General features: G+C 33.7%; 1 protein-coding gene across 1 annotated transcript; it reads left to right on the forward strand.

Annotated features, from left to right (window-relative positions):
• The first annotated feature begins 11151 nt into the window (after nt 1–11151).
• On the forward strand, nt 11152–13155 carry LOC109147768 (myosin-11-like). Its single transcript, XM_019295426.1, has one exon. The coding sequence runs from the start codon at nt 11152–11154 to the stop codon at nt 13153–13155; it is 2004 nt and encodes a 667-aa protein (XP_019150971.1).
• Nucleotides 13156–14333: the final 1178 nt, after the last annotated feature.

Below are 14333 nucleotides of genomic sequence, written 5' to 3' on the forward strand. Positions count from 1 at the left end.
AAATGGGTTAAAGAGTTACTTATGGGAAAAGTTGTAATACTTTCTTCTAAATCATAATGTAATATTAGGGGTTGAAGAGTTACTTATGGGGAAAGTTGTAATACTTTCTTCACAAAAGGTTGAATCCCCAATCCTAAGTAAGGATGTTAGCGAACAGAGCTTTCGGTAAACTACTCGTGTTCGTGTTCGGTAAGCGTTCGTTTATTAAGGTAAATGAACATTAACAAACGAAATTTAGGGCTCGGTTTATAAACGAACAGAGTCTGAACAATTGTAAGCTCGTTTGCTAAGAGATCGTGAACAAGCTGGTAGGTGTTCGTTTAATAATGTTCGCGAACAAGCACGTTTAGTGTTCGTTTAATAATATTCGTGAACAAGCTTGTTTGTGTTCGTTTAATATTTGTTTGTATTCTCTTTGTAGTTGTGTTACTTATTTGGTTATTTTTCATGAACATATATTATTTCTTGTTCATGAACGAATTATAATCATGAACATGTTCATATGTTTGGTTATTAAGCATTCATTAACGTGAACGAACATGTCCGTGAATATGTTCGTTAATGTTAATAAACACTAATGAACGCTTAACAAACGAACACGAACAACCTCCGTTCGTTTATGTTTTAATCCTAAGGGCCCTAGGACCGAGCATCACACAAGGACTCCCCCTAACTTTGAGAGGTAAGGGCCCCATGATGAGGGAAAAACTGCGAATTGGGATCGATCTTAGGGCTTAAATCCCGTTATTCATGCTCAAATTAGAATTTTAAGTTGAAAAGGACAAAAATACCCTTAAAAATTGTAGATTCCGACACGTCTTAAAATGAGGAGTGACCGGCATGATGAATTTTAGCACTAAAACAATAATAATGGATGAAAATTGGTACTAAAATAATATTTGTGAATGAAAATTGATAAGAATTAAACATGTTGATCAAAATTGTCATTTTACTAATACTCGTGAAACGAAAATTGGTATTTGCTCCCCTAAGAAGGTATCACACACGTGTGACCCCTTCCCAAAAGTGTTAAGAGGATACACATGGATTAAAAACTCCTTATGGCATGCTTAATTATTGTTTTTAGACCCACTTTTGATGATTTTGGTGCCCTTATTTCAAATATTATTTAAAATTAAATCATATCCATTTCTCTCATTTTTTTTGAATGCTACTAGCTCTATTACATCGTAGTATCTGTTCATATACTTTCTCAACCTACTGAAACATAAAGAGCCAATAACGCCTTCACTGAGACTCGAACTTACAATCTTCCAAATGGAAGTCCAACCCGGATACCATTAGACCATATAGTCCTGGTCCATTTGTCTCATTTAGATGTCTTGTTCACCATTTATTAGCCAAATCATCTATTTCTTCTTTACTTATTTTCTTTATTATTTTATAATTATTTTTAAATTTAATTTGTTTGTGTTTAACCTACTTTTTAATATAATTTTTAAATATTTAAATTTTATATACTAATACTAAGCTTAACATTATGAAAATTTGAATTAAAAATAATTTCAATCAAGCCCCATTAATCAAATCAGACATATAAAATGTGACGGTTAGAGTATTAACTATCGCTTTAGTAATCATATTAGACAGATTATTTTTTTGGGGTACAATATGATTTTAGCTTAAATTATTAATATATCTCATTATTTGTATAGAAAATTACCATGGTGAATAACATAATCAAAATTATTATTATTATTATTATTATTATTATTATTATTATTATTATTATTATTATTATTATTATTATTATTATTATTATTATAATGCCCGCACGGACTTAGCTCACTGGGTTAGTTGGTAGTATTTGGGAGAAGAAAATTATTATAATAACTAGTATTTTTGCCCGTGCAATGCCCGGAATGGATTTGTTGTAATATATTAAGAATATTTGAATCGATATATAATTATTTAAATTAGAACATCAAATATTATATAGTAAAATTGAAGGTATGGTTTGGATAGTTTATGTGTTTTTATGTTATCAATACTTGAATTTGAGCAAATAATTGCTCAAATTAATAGCTAATGTATAGATGTATGCATGCGGTGCTGTAACTTTGGAGATTTTATTAATCATTGTTCAGTATTTTTATAAATTAGGCAAATGTGCTCGTTCTCTAACAATCAGTTATAAGAATGAATTGATATCCTAATTCATTTGTATGGAAAATATATTTTTTGTCTAGATATATAGCAATTTTGCAATTTAAAAAAATATATAATATCACCGATTGTATTTACACATTATTAAACTCTCTTTGTAGACAACATTAGTAGTAACAACACAATCTTGTCCATCTTCGTCTAGAGCTAACACCTTCAGTCCATCAGGATGAGTGACTCGGGTGAAAATATATAATGGTAGAATATCAGTCAATTAGTGATCATTTTATATTTTCAGTCAATTAGAATATTGGATGCTGTGATACTTTTACCTAATTTTTTTCATTTTGAATTGATGATGTAGAATATTTTTATTGAAATATTTTTGTTCTATTTTTAATTTATCTTTACTATTGTTTAAAATATGCATTTACTATTGATGATGTAGAATATTATTATTGAAATATTTTCGTCCAATTTTTTAAATTTTCGTTCCATTTTTCAATCAAAAAGCAATGAACTGACAATTTCTTTTTTCATTTTAGTCAATTATGGATCATATTTTATTTGTAGTCAATTATTAATATTCATTTCCTTTTATATTTTCAGCCAATTAGTAATATCAGATTCATTTTAAACCAATTATTATTTTTTATTTCCCGTCAATTATAATATCAGATGCAGTGATATTTTTACCTAATTCTTGAACCATTTTTAATTGATGATGTAGAATATTTTTATTGAAATATTTTCGTTCCATTTTAATTTTCGTTCTATTTTTAGTTTACCTTTACTATTGTTTAAAACATGTCTTTACTATTGATGGTGTAGAATATTACTATTGAAATATTTCATTTTCATTTTTAATTTACCTTTAGGGTGTGTTTGAAAATCCGGAAATCATTTTCCGGGTTTAGGGTGTTTGGCTAAGCAGGAAAATGAGAAGTCAACGGAAAACTAACTCTGGTCAATGGAAAATAAGTCAATTTTTCCGGAAAATGACTTCCCTTTTTTTTTTTTAGGGGAAGTCATTTTCCATTCTCTCATCAATGAAGCTATGCCTCCAAGAGACCAGAAAGAACCAACCACCACCAAAAGAAATCTCCATTGTTGAGGAAGAAAGGCACGAAGGGAAGCTGCACCGCCTGAGACTTTCGCCGCCGTCGAACTGCTCAGCCACTGCGTCCACCATTTCTGTTGCTGCCAAAGAGAGAGACGGAGGCTCAAGGACTGTTGCTTCACCGCCGTATCTGTTGTCCACACCGGAAATCAATATCACCGTTTCTGTTGCCGCTGCGATTGAGGAAGAAAGGCAGAAAGGGAGCTGCACCGTCCAAGACCGTCGCCGCCGTCGATCTGCTCAGCCACAGCGTCCACCATTTCTGTTGCCACCGGAGAGAGAGACGGAGGTTCAAGAGCTGTTGCTTCAGCGTCGAATATGCTGTCCACGCCCCGGAAATCAATTTCACTATTTTTTGTTGCCGCCGGAAAGAGAGACGGAGGTTTCGCCGCTGAATCTGCTATTATAATTTTTTTTTTCTGAATCTGCTGTCCGCCTGTCCACCATTTCTGTTGCTGTTATAATTTTTTTTTTCTGAATCTGGTTTTACAATTGTTTTTCCATTTGTTTGAGGTTAAATTTGTTAGCTTTGATTATTTGAAATCAAATAACACCTTGGCACTTGTATGTTTTTTATATTCCATTATGTTTGTGATTTTATTTTTAATTTTTGGATTTTGTTATTTTTCTACACATTTTCTGGAAAATGAACCAAACACACAAAAACAGTTTTCTGTTACGTAGCCAAACACAGGAAAAGAAAATGTTTTTCAGAAAGTGACTCATTTTCCAGAAAACATTTTCCAGAAGTCATTTTCTTGCTTTCCAAACGGATCCTTACTTGATAATGTAGAATATTATTATTGGAATATTTCCGTTCCATTTTTAATTTTCATTCCATTTTTAATTTTTGTTCCATTGTTTAAAATTGTGAAAGATTTATGATATAATTGTGATTTGATTTATCTACTGTGTAATATTATTGTGAAAAATTAAAATGCAATGATCTGACCATTTTCGTTTCCATTTTAGTCAATTATGGATCATTTTTTATTTTTAGTCAATTATTAATATTCATTTCCTTTCCAATTAACCTAATTTTCGTTTCTTTTTTTTTTTTCATTTTTAATTTTCAGTCAATTATTAATATTCATTTCTTTTTCCAATTTATCTAATTTTGTTCCATTTTTAATTGATGATGATGTATAGTATTACCGTGAAATATTTCTGTTCCTTTTTTAATTATTCCCTAATTCAAAAAATGTACACGTTAATAATATTTTCATAATTTATTCAATTGACTCAATTATGAATTGGTTCAATCAATTCCGATTCCGTTTAATATTACCATAATAATATTTTTCATAATTAATTAGTCTATATTTTGTCATCTTTAAAATATATTTTGTATTCATTTGACTCATTTATAAATTAGTTCAAACAATTCCGTGTAATATTATCATAATAATATTTCATAATTAATTAGTATATATTCTGTCATATTTAAAATATTTTTTATTCAATTAATATAGGCATGTACAAATTAAAATTTATTATTAATTTGACTATTAATATTAGGCAATTATATATATATATATATATATATATATATATATATATATATATATATATATATATATATATATATATATATATATATATAATCTATACTATTAATTAGACCGTGCAACGCCGAGGCACAAAAGCTGGCCCAAAAGGAATCGTCACTTGGGTTATCACAAAATCCTTTTCCATAAAGAGAACTCATTTGCCACTTAATCTACCTTATTGGATTAATATATTTTTTTTATTCTACAACAATATCATAAATTAATATTATGCTAATTAATAATTAATAAAAATTTATTATTAATTTGACTATTAATATAGATTTGCATAAATATTTCTTATTCAATTAACTTATTTATGAATTGGTTCAACGAATTCCATGTAAAATTAACCGGAACTATATTGTTAAAATTGTATTTTTTAAATATTAAATAAATCACCCCTTCAGCGAAATCATAATCTTCTCTGTCATCAACATGTGTTGGGAAATTTACATCTTTCAATATTCCCACAGTAGTTTTGTCACAAAACTTCAACATATACCAGTGATTAGTAGTTTTGTTTCTATACTCATTATAAACCACCTCATATCTATTAATTCGATAAACTTTGCCCTTTTAAAATTTGTTGAGCCACTTTTCAACATACATTCGAAGAATATGCATATGTATAAAAGTTCCCTCAAATTGTAAAAAAACCATATTCATCAACTAAAATTTTAGAAATACAAAATATTAAGATTAAGATTATATATAGAAAAAAAAAAAAACTTTACATCATGTAGTACACACTCTATAGAGTTTATGGTTTTAGAACCTATTGTCTCTAGAAGACGAACGACACGAAGCACTCTAAACCTGATGTTACTCCACTGAAGTCTAAGATGAAATTGACTACCAACAATCTCGCTGTGAAGTTCAGCCGCCATTGAGAATCGGTGTAAATAGGAAAGCACAAAGACAGAAATACTTTGAAAGTTTACAGCTTTGGGTTTAGCACAATGATGAGTTTAAATAGCAAATTGTTATGTTATTACCATAATTAATTATTACATTTTATTCTATGTTATAATTTTTACGTTAATATTCTTATTATTATTATCACTTATATTATTATTTTCCTATTAAGTTCTGTTAAAATATAATGATTGTGTGAGTGTATATTACCATAATAATATTACCGTAATTAATTACTCTATATTCTGCTATATTATATATATATATATATATATATATATATATATATAATCTATCTATATTCATGAATTCTACGTCAAGTAATTTAAAGGACAGTGAGACACAATAATAATATAACCATAATTAAATATTATTGTATATTCTGCTACATTAAAAACGGAATGTTATATGTGTGTTACACGGAATATTCTTCTATTCTATATTCTTCTAGGATTTCTATTACCATCATTAATTATTCCATAGTCTACCATCATTAAATAATTTGACAAATACAATTAGTTTGGGCAGAAAAAGGGTAGAAGGATCGGCGGCGACAGTGTTGGAATTATGTCCAAAGTGGGCAGATTCCTTGTGCACATCGGTATTTGGCCCTGTCTGCTGAATCATTGAGTCACCGTGATTTACATCTTCCCACAATGCTCTGTCGGGTTAGAGTGTGGGGGGCCCTTGGGGTTGGGGATTCAACCTTTTGGGAGAAGAAAAACAGTGGCAATTTATATCCTACACCATGGCGCGCGTTGCACTATGCGCCCAGATGCAAAACGACGTCGTTTTAATTTTTTTTTTTTTTTGAAATTTCCAGCCCCAGTGAATGACAGTAGTTTTTTCTTTAAAAAAAAACCCGCTGTTCAAGAATGTACATAATGTTATACTAGAATACACATAATTGTATACATGAATGTACATAATTATAAAACAAAATATACATACTCTTTTTAAAAGATAATACACATAATCTAACATAATACATAATAAACATAAACTTTTAACATAATACACATCAACTATTAACATACTACACACAAATTTTCTGATTCGGATGTACATAATTGTATAAAAAGAATGTACATAATTGTATAAAAAATGTACATAACTGTATGAACCAATACACATAACTGTATGAACAAATACACATAACTGTGTGAACAAATACACATAATCCCAGCAACTTCCTACCGCGCCTCCCAAAACGACGTCGTTTAGGGAGGCGCACGACGCACAGTGCTATGTGCGCCGTGGTGTAGGGTATAACGATTGAAAAACAGTAGAAGGATGATTTTATTTATTTATTTATTTTAAAGGAGGATTTTACTTTTAAGGCTAAAGTGTCATCCCGCACCATGAACTATATCGGATTGTTCATGCCGCACCCTAAACTTTCATAACGTACATTTAGATCCACAAACTATTATTTTTTTTATTTTTTTTTCACCTATGACTTTTTAAAGGTTACCTACAAGTTGCAGGTAATAATATGCTGACATGGACTTTTTTTCTTTTTCTTTTTCTCTTTTAGCACCTTGGTCATTCTCTACGGCTCTGCGCTTGGACATTCATTTCCCCAGCATTTTCAATGAAGAAAACGATCAAGCTCAATCTTTCTCTGTTTAAAAAATAGCCAATTAAGTGGCCGTGGCTAGACGGAGAAACACCGGCGGCAACAAATGAAATTTCTTTATGATCAACTCGTCGGCGATTGCCGCCCTGTCTCTTGCAAGCTCCGAGGTAATATATATTACATTTCATGTCCCTCTCATCTCTTCCATTCCTCCATCATATATATATATATATATGTGGGGGGGGGGGGTTAACCTTTTCATTTTCATAAATATTATATTATATTTGAAAAATCAAAATTTTCGAACAGTTCTCCACCGTTCACTCACTCTCCGCTTTCCATACTTTATGCAGAGTCAGTAAATGAGCTTCAGCTTGCCTAGCTCTCAGCTCGCCTTAATTCCATTCCGGTGATGCAAGAACCGGACTTTCGAAGACCGCCGCGGATGGAGGCGCTGCTGGTTCAACGTTCGGAGCAACTTATTCGCTTCACCTTCACCCTTCAACTTAATATATATACACTTGTGATGGGTGTGTAGTATATAATGGTATTGCTGTAAGTGAAATTTTGTTCTCTGAATATGAATCCACTCTTACATATGCTTTGTTTCAAACTACATTTCTTATTCATACCCATAATATATATGTATGGGTATATATATTATCAGTTTCTCAGCCTCTCAATCTTCTTCGAGCGAGGCAAGCTTCATCCTTAATACATTGACCTTTTGGCAATCAATATATGCGAAGAGCAGGGGTACTCTCTGAGTAGCGAAGAGAAGAGGAAGGAGAGAAATTAAATGTTCATCTGCTAGGCGTGGTTGGGCTGGCGACAGAGTTGGGAGCAGCGGCGCCGCTATAAATGTAAATAGTAGTACATGTGGATGCCTAGGATTTTTTTATTTTTTTAATAGAAACAATAATGCAATTAAGGGCCATGCATAAAAATCCATTCATAAGCAAAAAAACTAAGAAACTAAGAAAGAGGAGTGATATAGGACTTCTGATTTTAGTTATTTATAATAAAATTTGGGGTTGATTTAAAAAAGAAGATCCACATAAGCTAATAACCTTTGCCATGTCATCATAGTAACGTAGAAACCTTTAAAAAGTTCTAGGTGAAATAAAAATAATAGTTTGTGGATCTAAATATATGTTATGAAAGTTCAGGGTGCGGCATGAACAATCCGATATAGTGCATGGTGCCGGATGACACTTTAGCCTACTTTTAATTATATATAGATATAGATATAGATATCGATTTTATTTTTGGTATGTACATAATGGAGTATATCTCATATGTTTATTCGACTCTAAATAAATTTCCATATTCGATGTCCTTAAAGATTTCAATAATAATAGGGAAAATGGCACTTTTTCCCCCTATGTTATATACTTATAGCACTTTTTCCCCCTCAATTATTTATGTAAGCACATTAGCCCCCTCAATTATTTTAAAAGTGGTGGTTTTCCCCCCTAATATATTAAATTGACATTTCTACCCTTAAAGTAAATATTTTATTTATTTTACTTCTCCAACAAATTATTGCGTATATGTAGCTATTACCACGGTTCGGTTCGAACTGAACCAGACACTATAGCAATCGAATTAAAACTTTTCAGTTATGATTCAGATCTAGAACCCAATATTTGGATTTCAATTTATTAAATTTAAGAATAAAAAAAATTGGATCATGAACCGGCGGTTCCGGATCCCGTTCGCGATTTTGAACTGCCTATATTTTAAAATTTTATTTTTTATTTTAAAATAGTTTAAATTCAACAATAAATGTATTTTATTTTTTCAGTTCGGAACATGAACCAGCCATTCCAGTTCGCGATTTTAATAAACTCTAAATAGCGCGTTTTGATTATAAATTGTAATTGGAATATTTTGGTTTGGTTACTATAGTATCTGGTTTGAACCAAATTATAGTAATAATTTATTGGAGAATAAAAATAAATGAAATATTTATTTTAAGGGTAAATATGTCCATTTAACATTTCAGGGGGAAAAAGAGCCACTTAAATAATTGAGGGGGAAAAAATGCTATAAGTATATAACATAGGGGGAAAAAGTGCCATTTTCCCATAATAATATAATCCAACTCAATAATAATAATAATAATTGTTGATATATAAAAAACTCAAATTAGACCAAATCTCACCTTTACTGCCCTCAAATCTTCGTTCTGGCATTTGTGTATTATCACTCAAAACTCTCCCATTTTTGTGCTGTTCTCTTGTCTCATCTCATACCTCCCAATTTTCAGGTAATTAATCTTTTTTGCTTCAATTCCCAGTTTCTGGATTAATTTCTTCTTTTCTGTTTGTTTGACAAAAATTAAACCCAGAAAAAAAGAAAAGAAAAAATCAATCTAAAATGATGCATGCAGAAGAAAGATGGAATGGAGCGTGCGTTTTGCAGGAATCAAATGTTTTGTTGTAATCATTGAAATGATGAAAGCTTCGTAGGTTTGTGTTCTCTGAGATCATCCATCGATCATCATCATGTATAATAGAGCTTCGCTGTTGAAATGTATTTATCAGATCAGGTACGGTGTTGCCGAGAAAGAAACTCCGGCCGGCCTGATTGATTCATATGAATCTTGAATTTCAACCATTTTCCATGCGTGAATCCATTGTTTTTGGATCTCCATTGGTTCTTGATTCATAATGATGCAAAAAAAAAATAGCTGCTTTTAATTTTCATGTCTTCCCTGCAGATTATAATGGGCGCATAGCAGCAGCTTTTACATGAAATTCAATAATCTGCAGCAAGAACTGTAAGTAACGAATTGAACCGGATTCTTGAAGGCCGCATCATATCATATAATATACAGTGTGTGAGAATTCTGAGGATTATTGAAGATGCCGAAGAAACGCTGGAAGCTATCCGTGAAGAGGTTTGCCACTCACATCGACCCGCAGAAGGAAGAAGAGCTGAAATGGATCAAAATAGGTAACAATTCAACTTCACAACAACATATGCATGCCTTTAACTGCAGATGTATGTTGAAGTTTTTTTTGGGGTGACCAGCTTAGGAAACCCGCAGTCACTACTAAAAATATGTAGTAGGTAAAATCGATCTTGTGACCTTAGCTAGTCGGCAAACCAGCCTAGATTGTTCATAACTGACTGGCTTAAACAAAGAAGTTGATCTCATTAGGATCAAATTTGTAAATTGTAACTTGTGGTTATCAAGTTAACAGCCAGACAAACTTGTCTAGGGTTGTCCTGAAGTTTTCATACCCCCATACCCCTACAACCCTTCTGACTGTGAGTAAATCCAGCCCTGGTGACTCTAGCTGGCAAAGGACTATAAGGAAGTAAACCTACCTAGCTAGATTACTAATAGCTGACCGTCTCAAATCAAATTAAAAGATAATATTCAAACTCGTGACCTTATAGTTACAAGTGTGATGTTTTGATGGTGTTTGTTTGTTGCAGAAATGGAGAACAAGGTGAAGAGGATGATAAAGCTGATAAAGAGCAATGTAAACCAAGGCAATCGCGATTCAAACCAGAAGAAGAGATACGAGCTGATTCAGCTGGTGGAGGATTTGAACAAGCAGTACCAGTTTCTCTACGACCAGTACGATAATCTGAGAGGGGAAGTGAGGAAACAATGCCGCAGAAAAGACGACGACGACGACGGCTCTTCTTCCGCTTCCAGTTTGGATTCCGAGTCATATTTCTCGCCGGAGGAGGCCAGCCGGGGCGGCTCATCCAGCGGCGACCTCCGGAGGAAGGCCAGCAACCGCAGCCTCAAGGCGGCTGCAGAAACAACGCCGCCGCCGCCTGACGCCGCCGAGAATGTCATCCTAAAGGACACATTAACATCCACCACGGAAGTAGTGATGAAGGAGACCGTAAACGTGGCTACCGTTTCCCGGCCGGGATCGCCGACGTCGGTGCCGGCAACGGAACAGTTCATCAAAGACCTGGGCGTTCAATCTGAAGTAGCGGAGAGCATGACGAAGAAGCTGAGGGAAGAATGCTCCACCTTAAAGGACAAATTGGCGGAGAAAGAAGAACAGATTTTGTCTGTCACCAAAACATACGAGCTACGAGCGAAGGAATTAGAGGATGAAGCTGCCAATTTGAAGCAGAGTCTGGAAACCTCCATGGCTCAAACCAGAACCCTAGAGGAAAAATTGGAGTCCAAATCAAACGATGTAAAGCAATTGGAAGAGAGTAAGCTACAAACATTGGCTCAGGCGAAAACTCTAGAGGATCAAGTTGCAGGTTTGAAGCACAAACTGGACACTTCATCTGCTCAGAAGAAAGATCTAGAGGAACAAGTTGAAGATTTGAAGCTCGAGCTGGAAACTTCATCCGCTCAGAAAAGTGACCTGGAAGAGAAAATGGAATTCAAATCATATCAAGTAAAACAGTTAGAACAGAACTTGGAAGAGTCGCGCGTAGACAAGGCTGAACTGGATTGCAGATTGCTCGAACTGAAACAATCGGAAGAAATCAATTCCATATTACAAGCCAAGATCGCAGAAATGGAAATAAGATACGAAGCAAAAGAAGACGAACTTTTAGATTTCATAAGAAAACATGAGGAAAACCAGAGGCGTTCAATTTCCAGGATTGATGAAATGACAAGAGAGGCAAACAATCTGGAACAACAACTGGAATCTCTACGTCTAGAGAAGATCAAATTGGACGAAAAACTCGAGACTGTAACCAAGGAAAAATCCGATCAAATCCAGGACTTATCAGAAAAAATGGAGATTCTGCAAGAGGAGCTACTCTCACTGGGAAACCAGAAATCAGAGCTGGAACAATCCCTTAAGAAGAAATCACGCCAAGTATCCGAATGCGAATTGGAGATAGAAGCACTGAAACAGAACATAACAAGCATGTTATCATCATCAGAAGAAGAAGATGACGAAAGCCTTGAAATGCAGGAAACTTCCATGGAAACAGAAGATAACAAAACCCCAACAGAGAAGGTGAGTAATCTCCAGAAAGAGCTAATAACCATAGAAACCGAGAAAAGCATCCTGCAACTAAAACTGGAGAAAGAGAGACAAGAATCCACCCAGGACCTCACAGAGATGGAGAAGAAGACAAGAGACTTAGAAACCAAAATCTCAGAGCAGCAAACCCTAATCAACAAACAACACCACACCATAAACAAACTAAACAGACAACACATACAAATGCAGGCCAAACACGAAGAAGCCAGCACCAATTTCCAGAACGCAGAACGCAAAATAGACGAAATGTTAGAAGAGCTACGCAAGAAATACGAAGACAGCCTGAGAATCCTAAGCAGAAGGATCCGAGTAGCCGAACAGCTCCACACAGAGAACAAGGAATGGTACCTCCAAACCCGAGAAAAATTCGAGCAAGAAACCAAAGAACTGAAACAACTCACAGAGAAACACGAAATCGGAGTCCAGAAGATCAAGGAAATGTCAGCAGTGGCCAACGACGCACTCACTTCACTCGACACCGTCTCTCTACGCTTCGAGAAATGCACATCCAACTTCATAAACCGAATCTCCAGCATGTCCTGCGAGCTCAACTTCGCCAAGGAATGGGTTTCCAGGAAACACAAAGCCATAGCGCACGTGAAGGGGGACCTGGACTGCTTGCTGGCCCAGCTGGACGAGAAAGAAGAAGAGATATGGCAGTACAGGGAGAAAGTGTGGAAGTCGGAGAACAAAGTGAGGGAGTTGGAGAAGATGATCAAACACAGCGATGACGCCATGTGTGATCTCAAAGAAGAGAAGAGGGAGGCCATTAGACAGCTTTGCGTGTGGATCGATTATCACCGGAGCCGCTGCGAATACTACAAGAAAAGGCTCGTCGAAGTTGGCTTCTTCAAAGGTCCATTAGGATTTTAAGAGTATATATATATATATATATATATATATATATATATATGCATGCATGGGTACGGTACGTGGTTTCATTTGCTTTTTTCATTTTTGATTATTTCAATTCTTCATCATTCTGTTAGTTCACAGTTTCTTTTTGCTTCTTTAAACAACACATACAAGACAATTAAGCTGAATAAGCAGATTTAGGCTCTTAATTGTCTCAGCAGATTATTTCTGATGTTGTAGTTGCATCATATCAAACATTATTTACTGATTTAATCAAATTCTTGTTTGCATTTTTACCAATTTTTATCACCACTTTCATTCTTATATATTACCTTTATTGCATCAGCAAAACTTAATCATATATCTTTCATTCTCATATATTACCTTTATTGCACCAGCAAAACTTAATCACATTTTTTTTTTTTTTGTGTAACCTTAGAAATTCGCAATCACTATCTAATTATGTGTAGGGGTAAACTGGTCTTAATTATAGCAATTTCATTTGTGCATTTTGGAGATAAAAGAGGTTTTTTCAGGAGGAAAAAAAATGATAGTTTTTTAACAAATGTGAAGGTAGGTTCTTAAGGGTTTTTATCGGTGCAAATATTAAGGTTTTCATGCGCCCACTTGTTAAGAAAATTGGAGAAAGAAATGTGCAAATGCCGCGTGAACTGCACTTCACCGCGTCCAGCTGGACGCATGCACTTGCTCTTTTCATGTTTTTTTTTTCCTCCTCATTTTCTCTTTTCTTGTTAATTGTTATCCCAGCAAAAATTCACAAAAAAAAAAAAAAATATCAAGTAATAAACTTTCTCTTATAATTTTAAAGTTCTACTACATAGACTCCTAAAGTTCTACTCCCTCATTTATACTCTCTAAGCTGGCAATCTAAGATTGATTATTTTCATCATGTGGATCCACAGAAAAATGTCTACATTAAAAGGAGGGAGTACAAGTTGAGAGTTTAAAATGGAAGTACACAAATATTTTTCATAATTTTAACCAACAAAATTGTCTAGCTGATAAGTTCAAATAAAAAAGACCAAGGAACCGTTTTTATGAGAGTCAGGTCAATAATTTGACGAATGTCGTTTGAATTGTTCCAAACATATGTGTTCTTTAATGTTGTATGAATTGAAGCTGAAGAAATTATTAATTATTATTCTTTTAACAGAAAAAAAAAATGAACATTCGTT

Source organism: Ipomoea nil, unplaced genomic scaffold, assembly GCF_001879475.1.
Source record: "Ipomoea nil cultivar Tokyo-kokei standard unplaced genomic scaffold, Asagao_1.1 scaffold2036, whole genome shotgun sequence".
In the NCBI taxonomy this organism is placed as follows: domain Eukaryota; kingdom Viridiplantae; phylum Streptophyta; class Magnoliopsida; order Solanales; family Convolvulaceae; genus Ipomoea; species Ipomoea nil.

Excerpts from the sequence above, each read along its gene's own strand:
- LOC109147768 (XM_019295426.1), top strand. The coding sequence starts at position 11,152 with ATGAAGGAGACCGTAAACGTGGCTACCGTTTCCCGGCCGGGATCGCCG.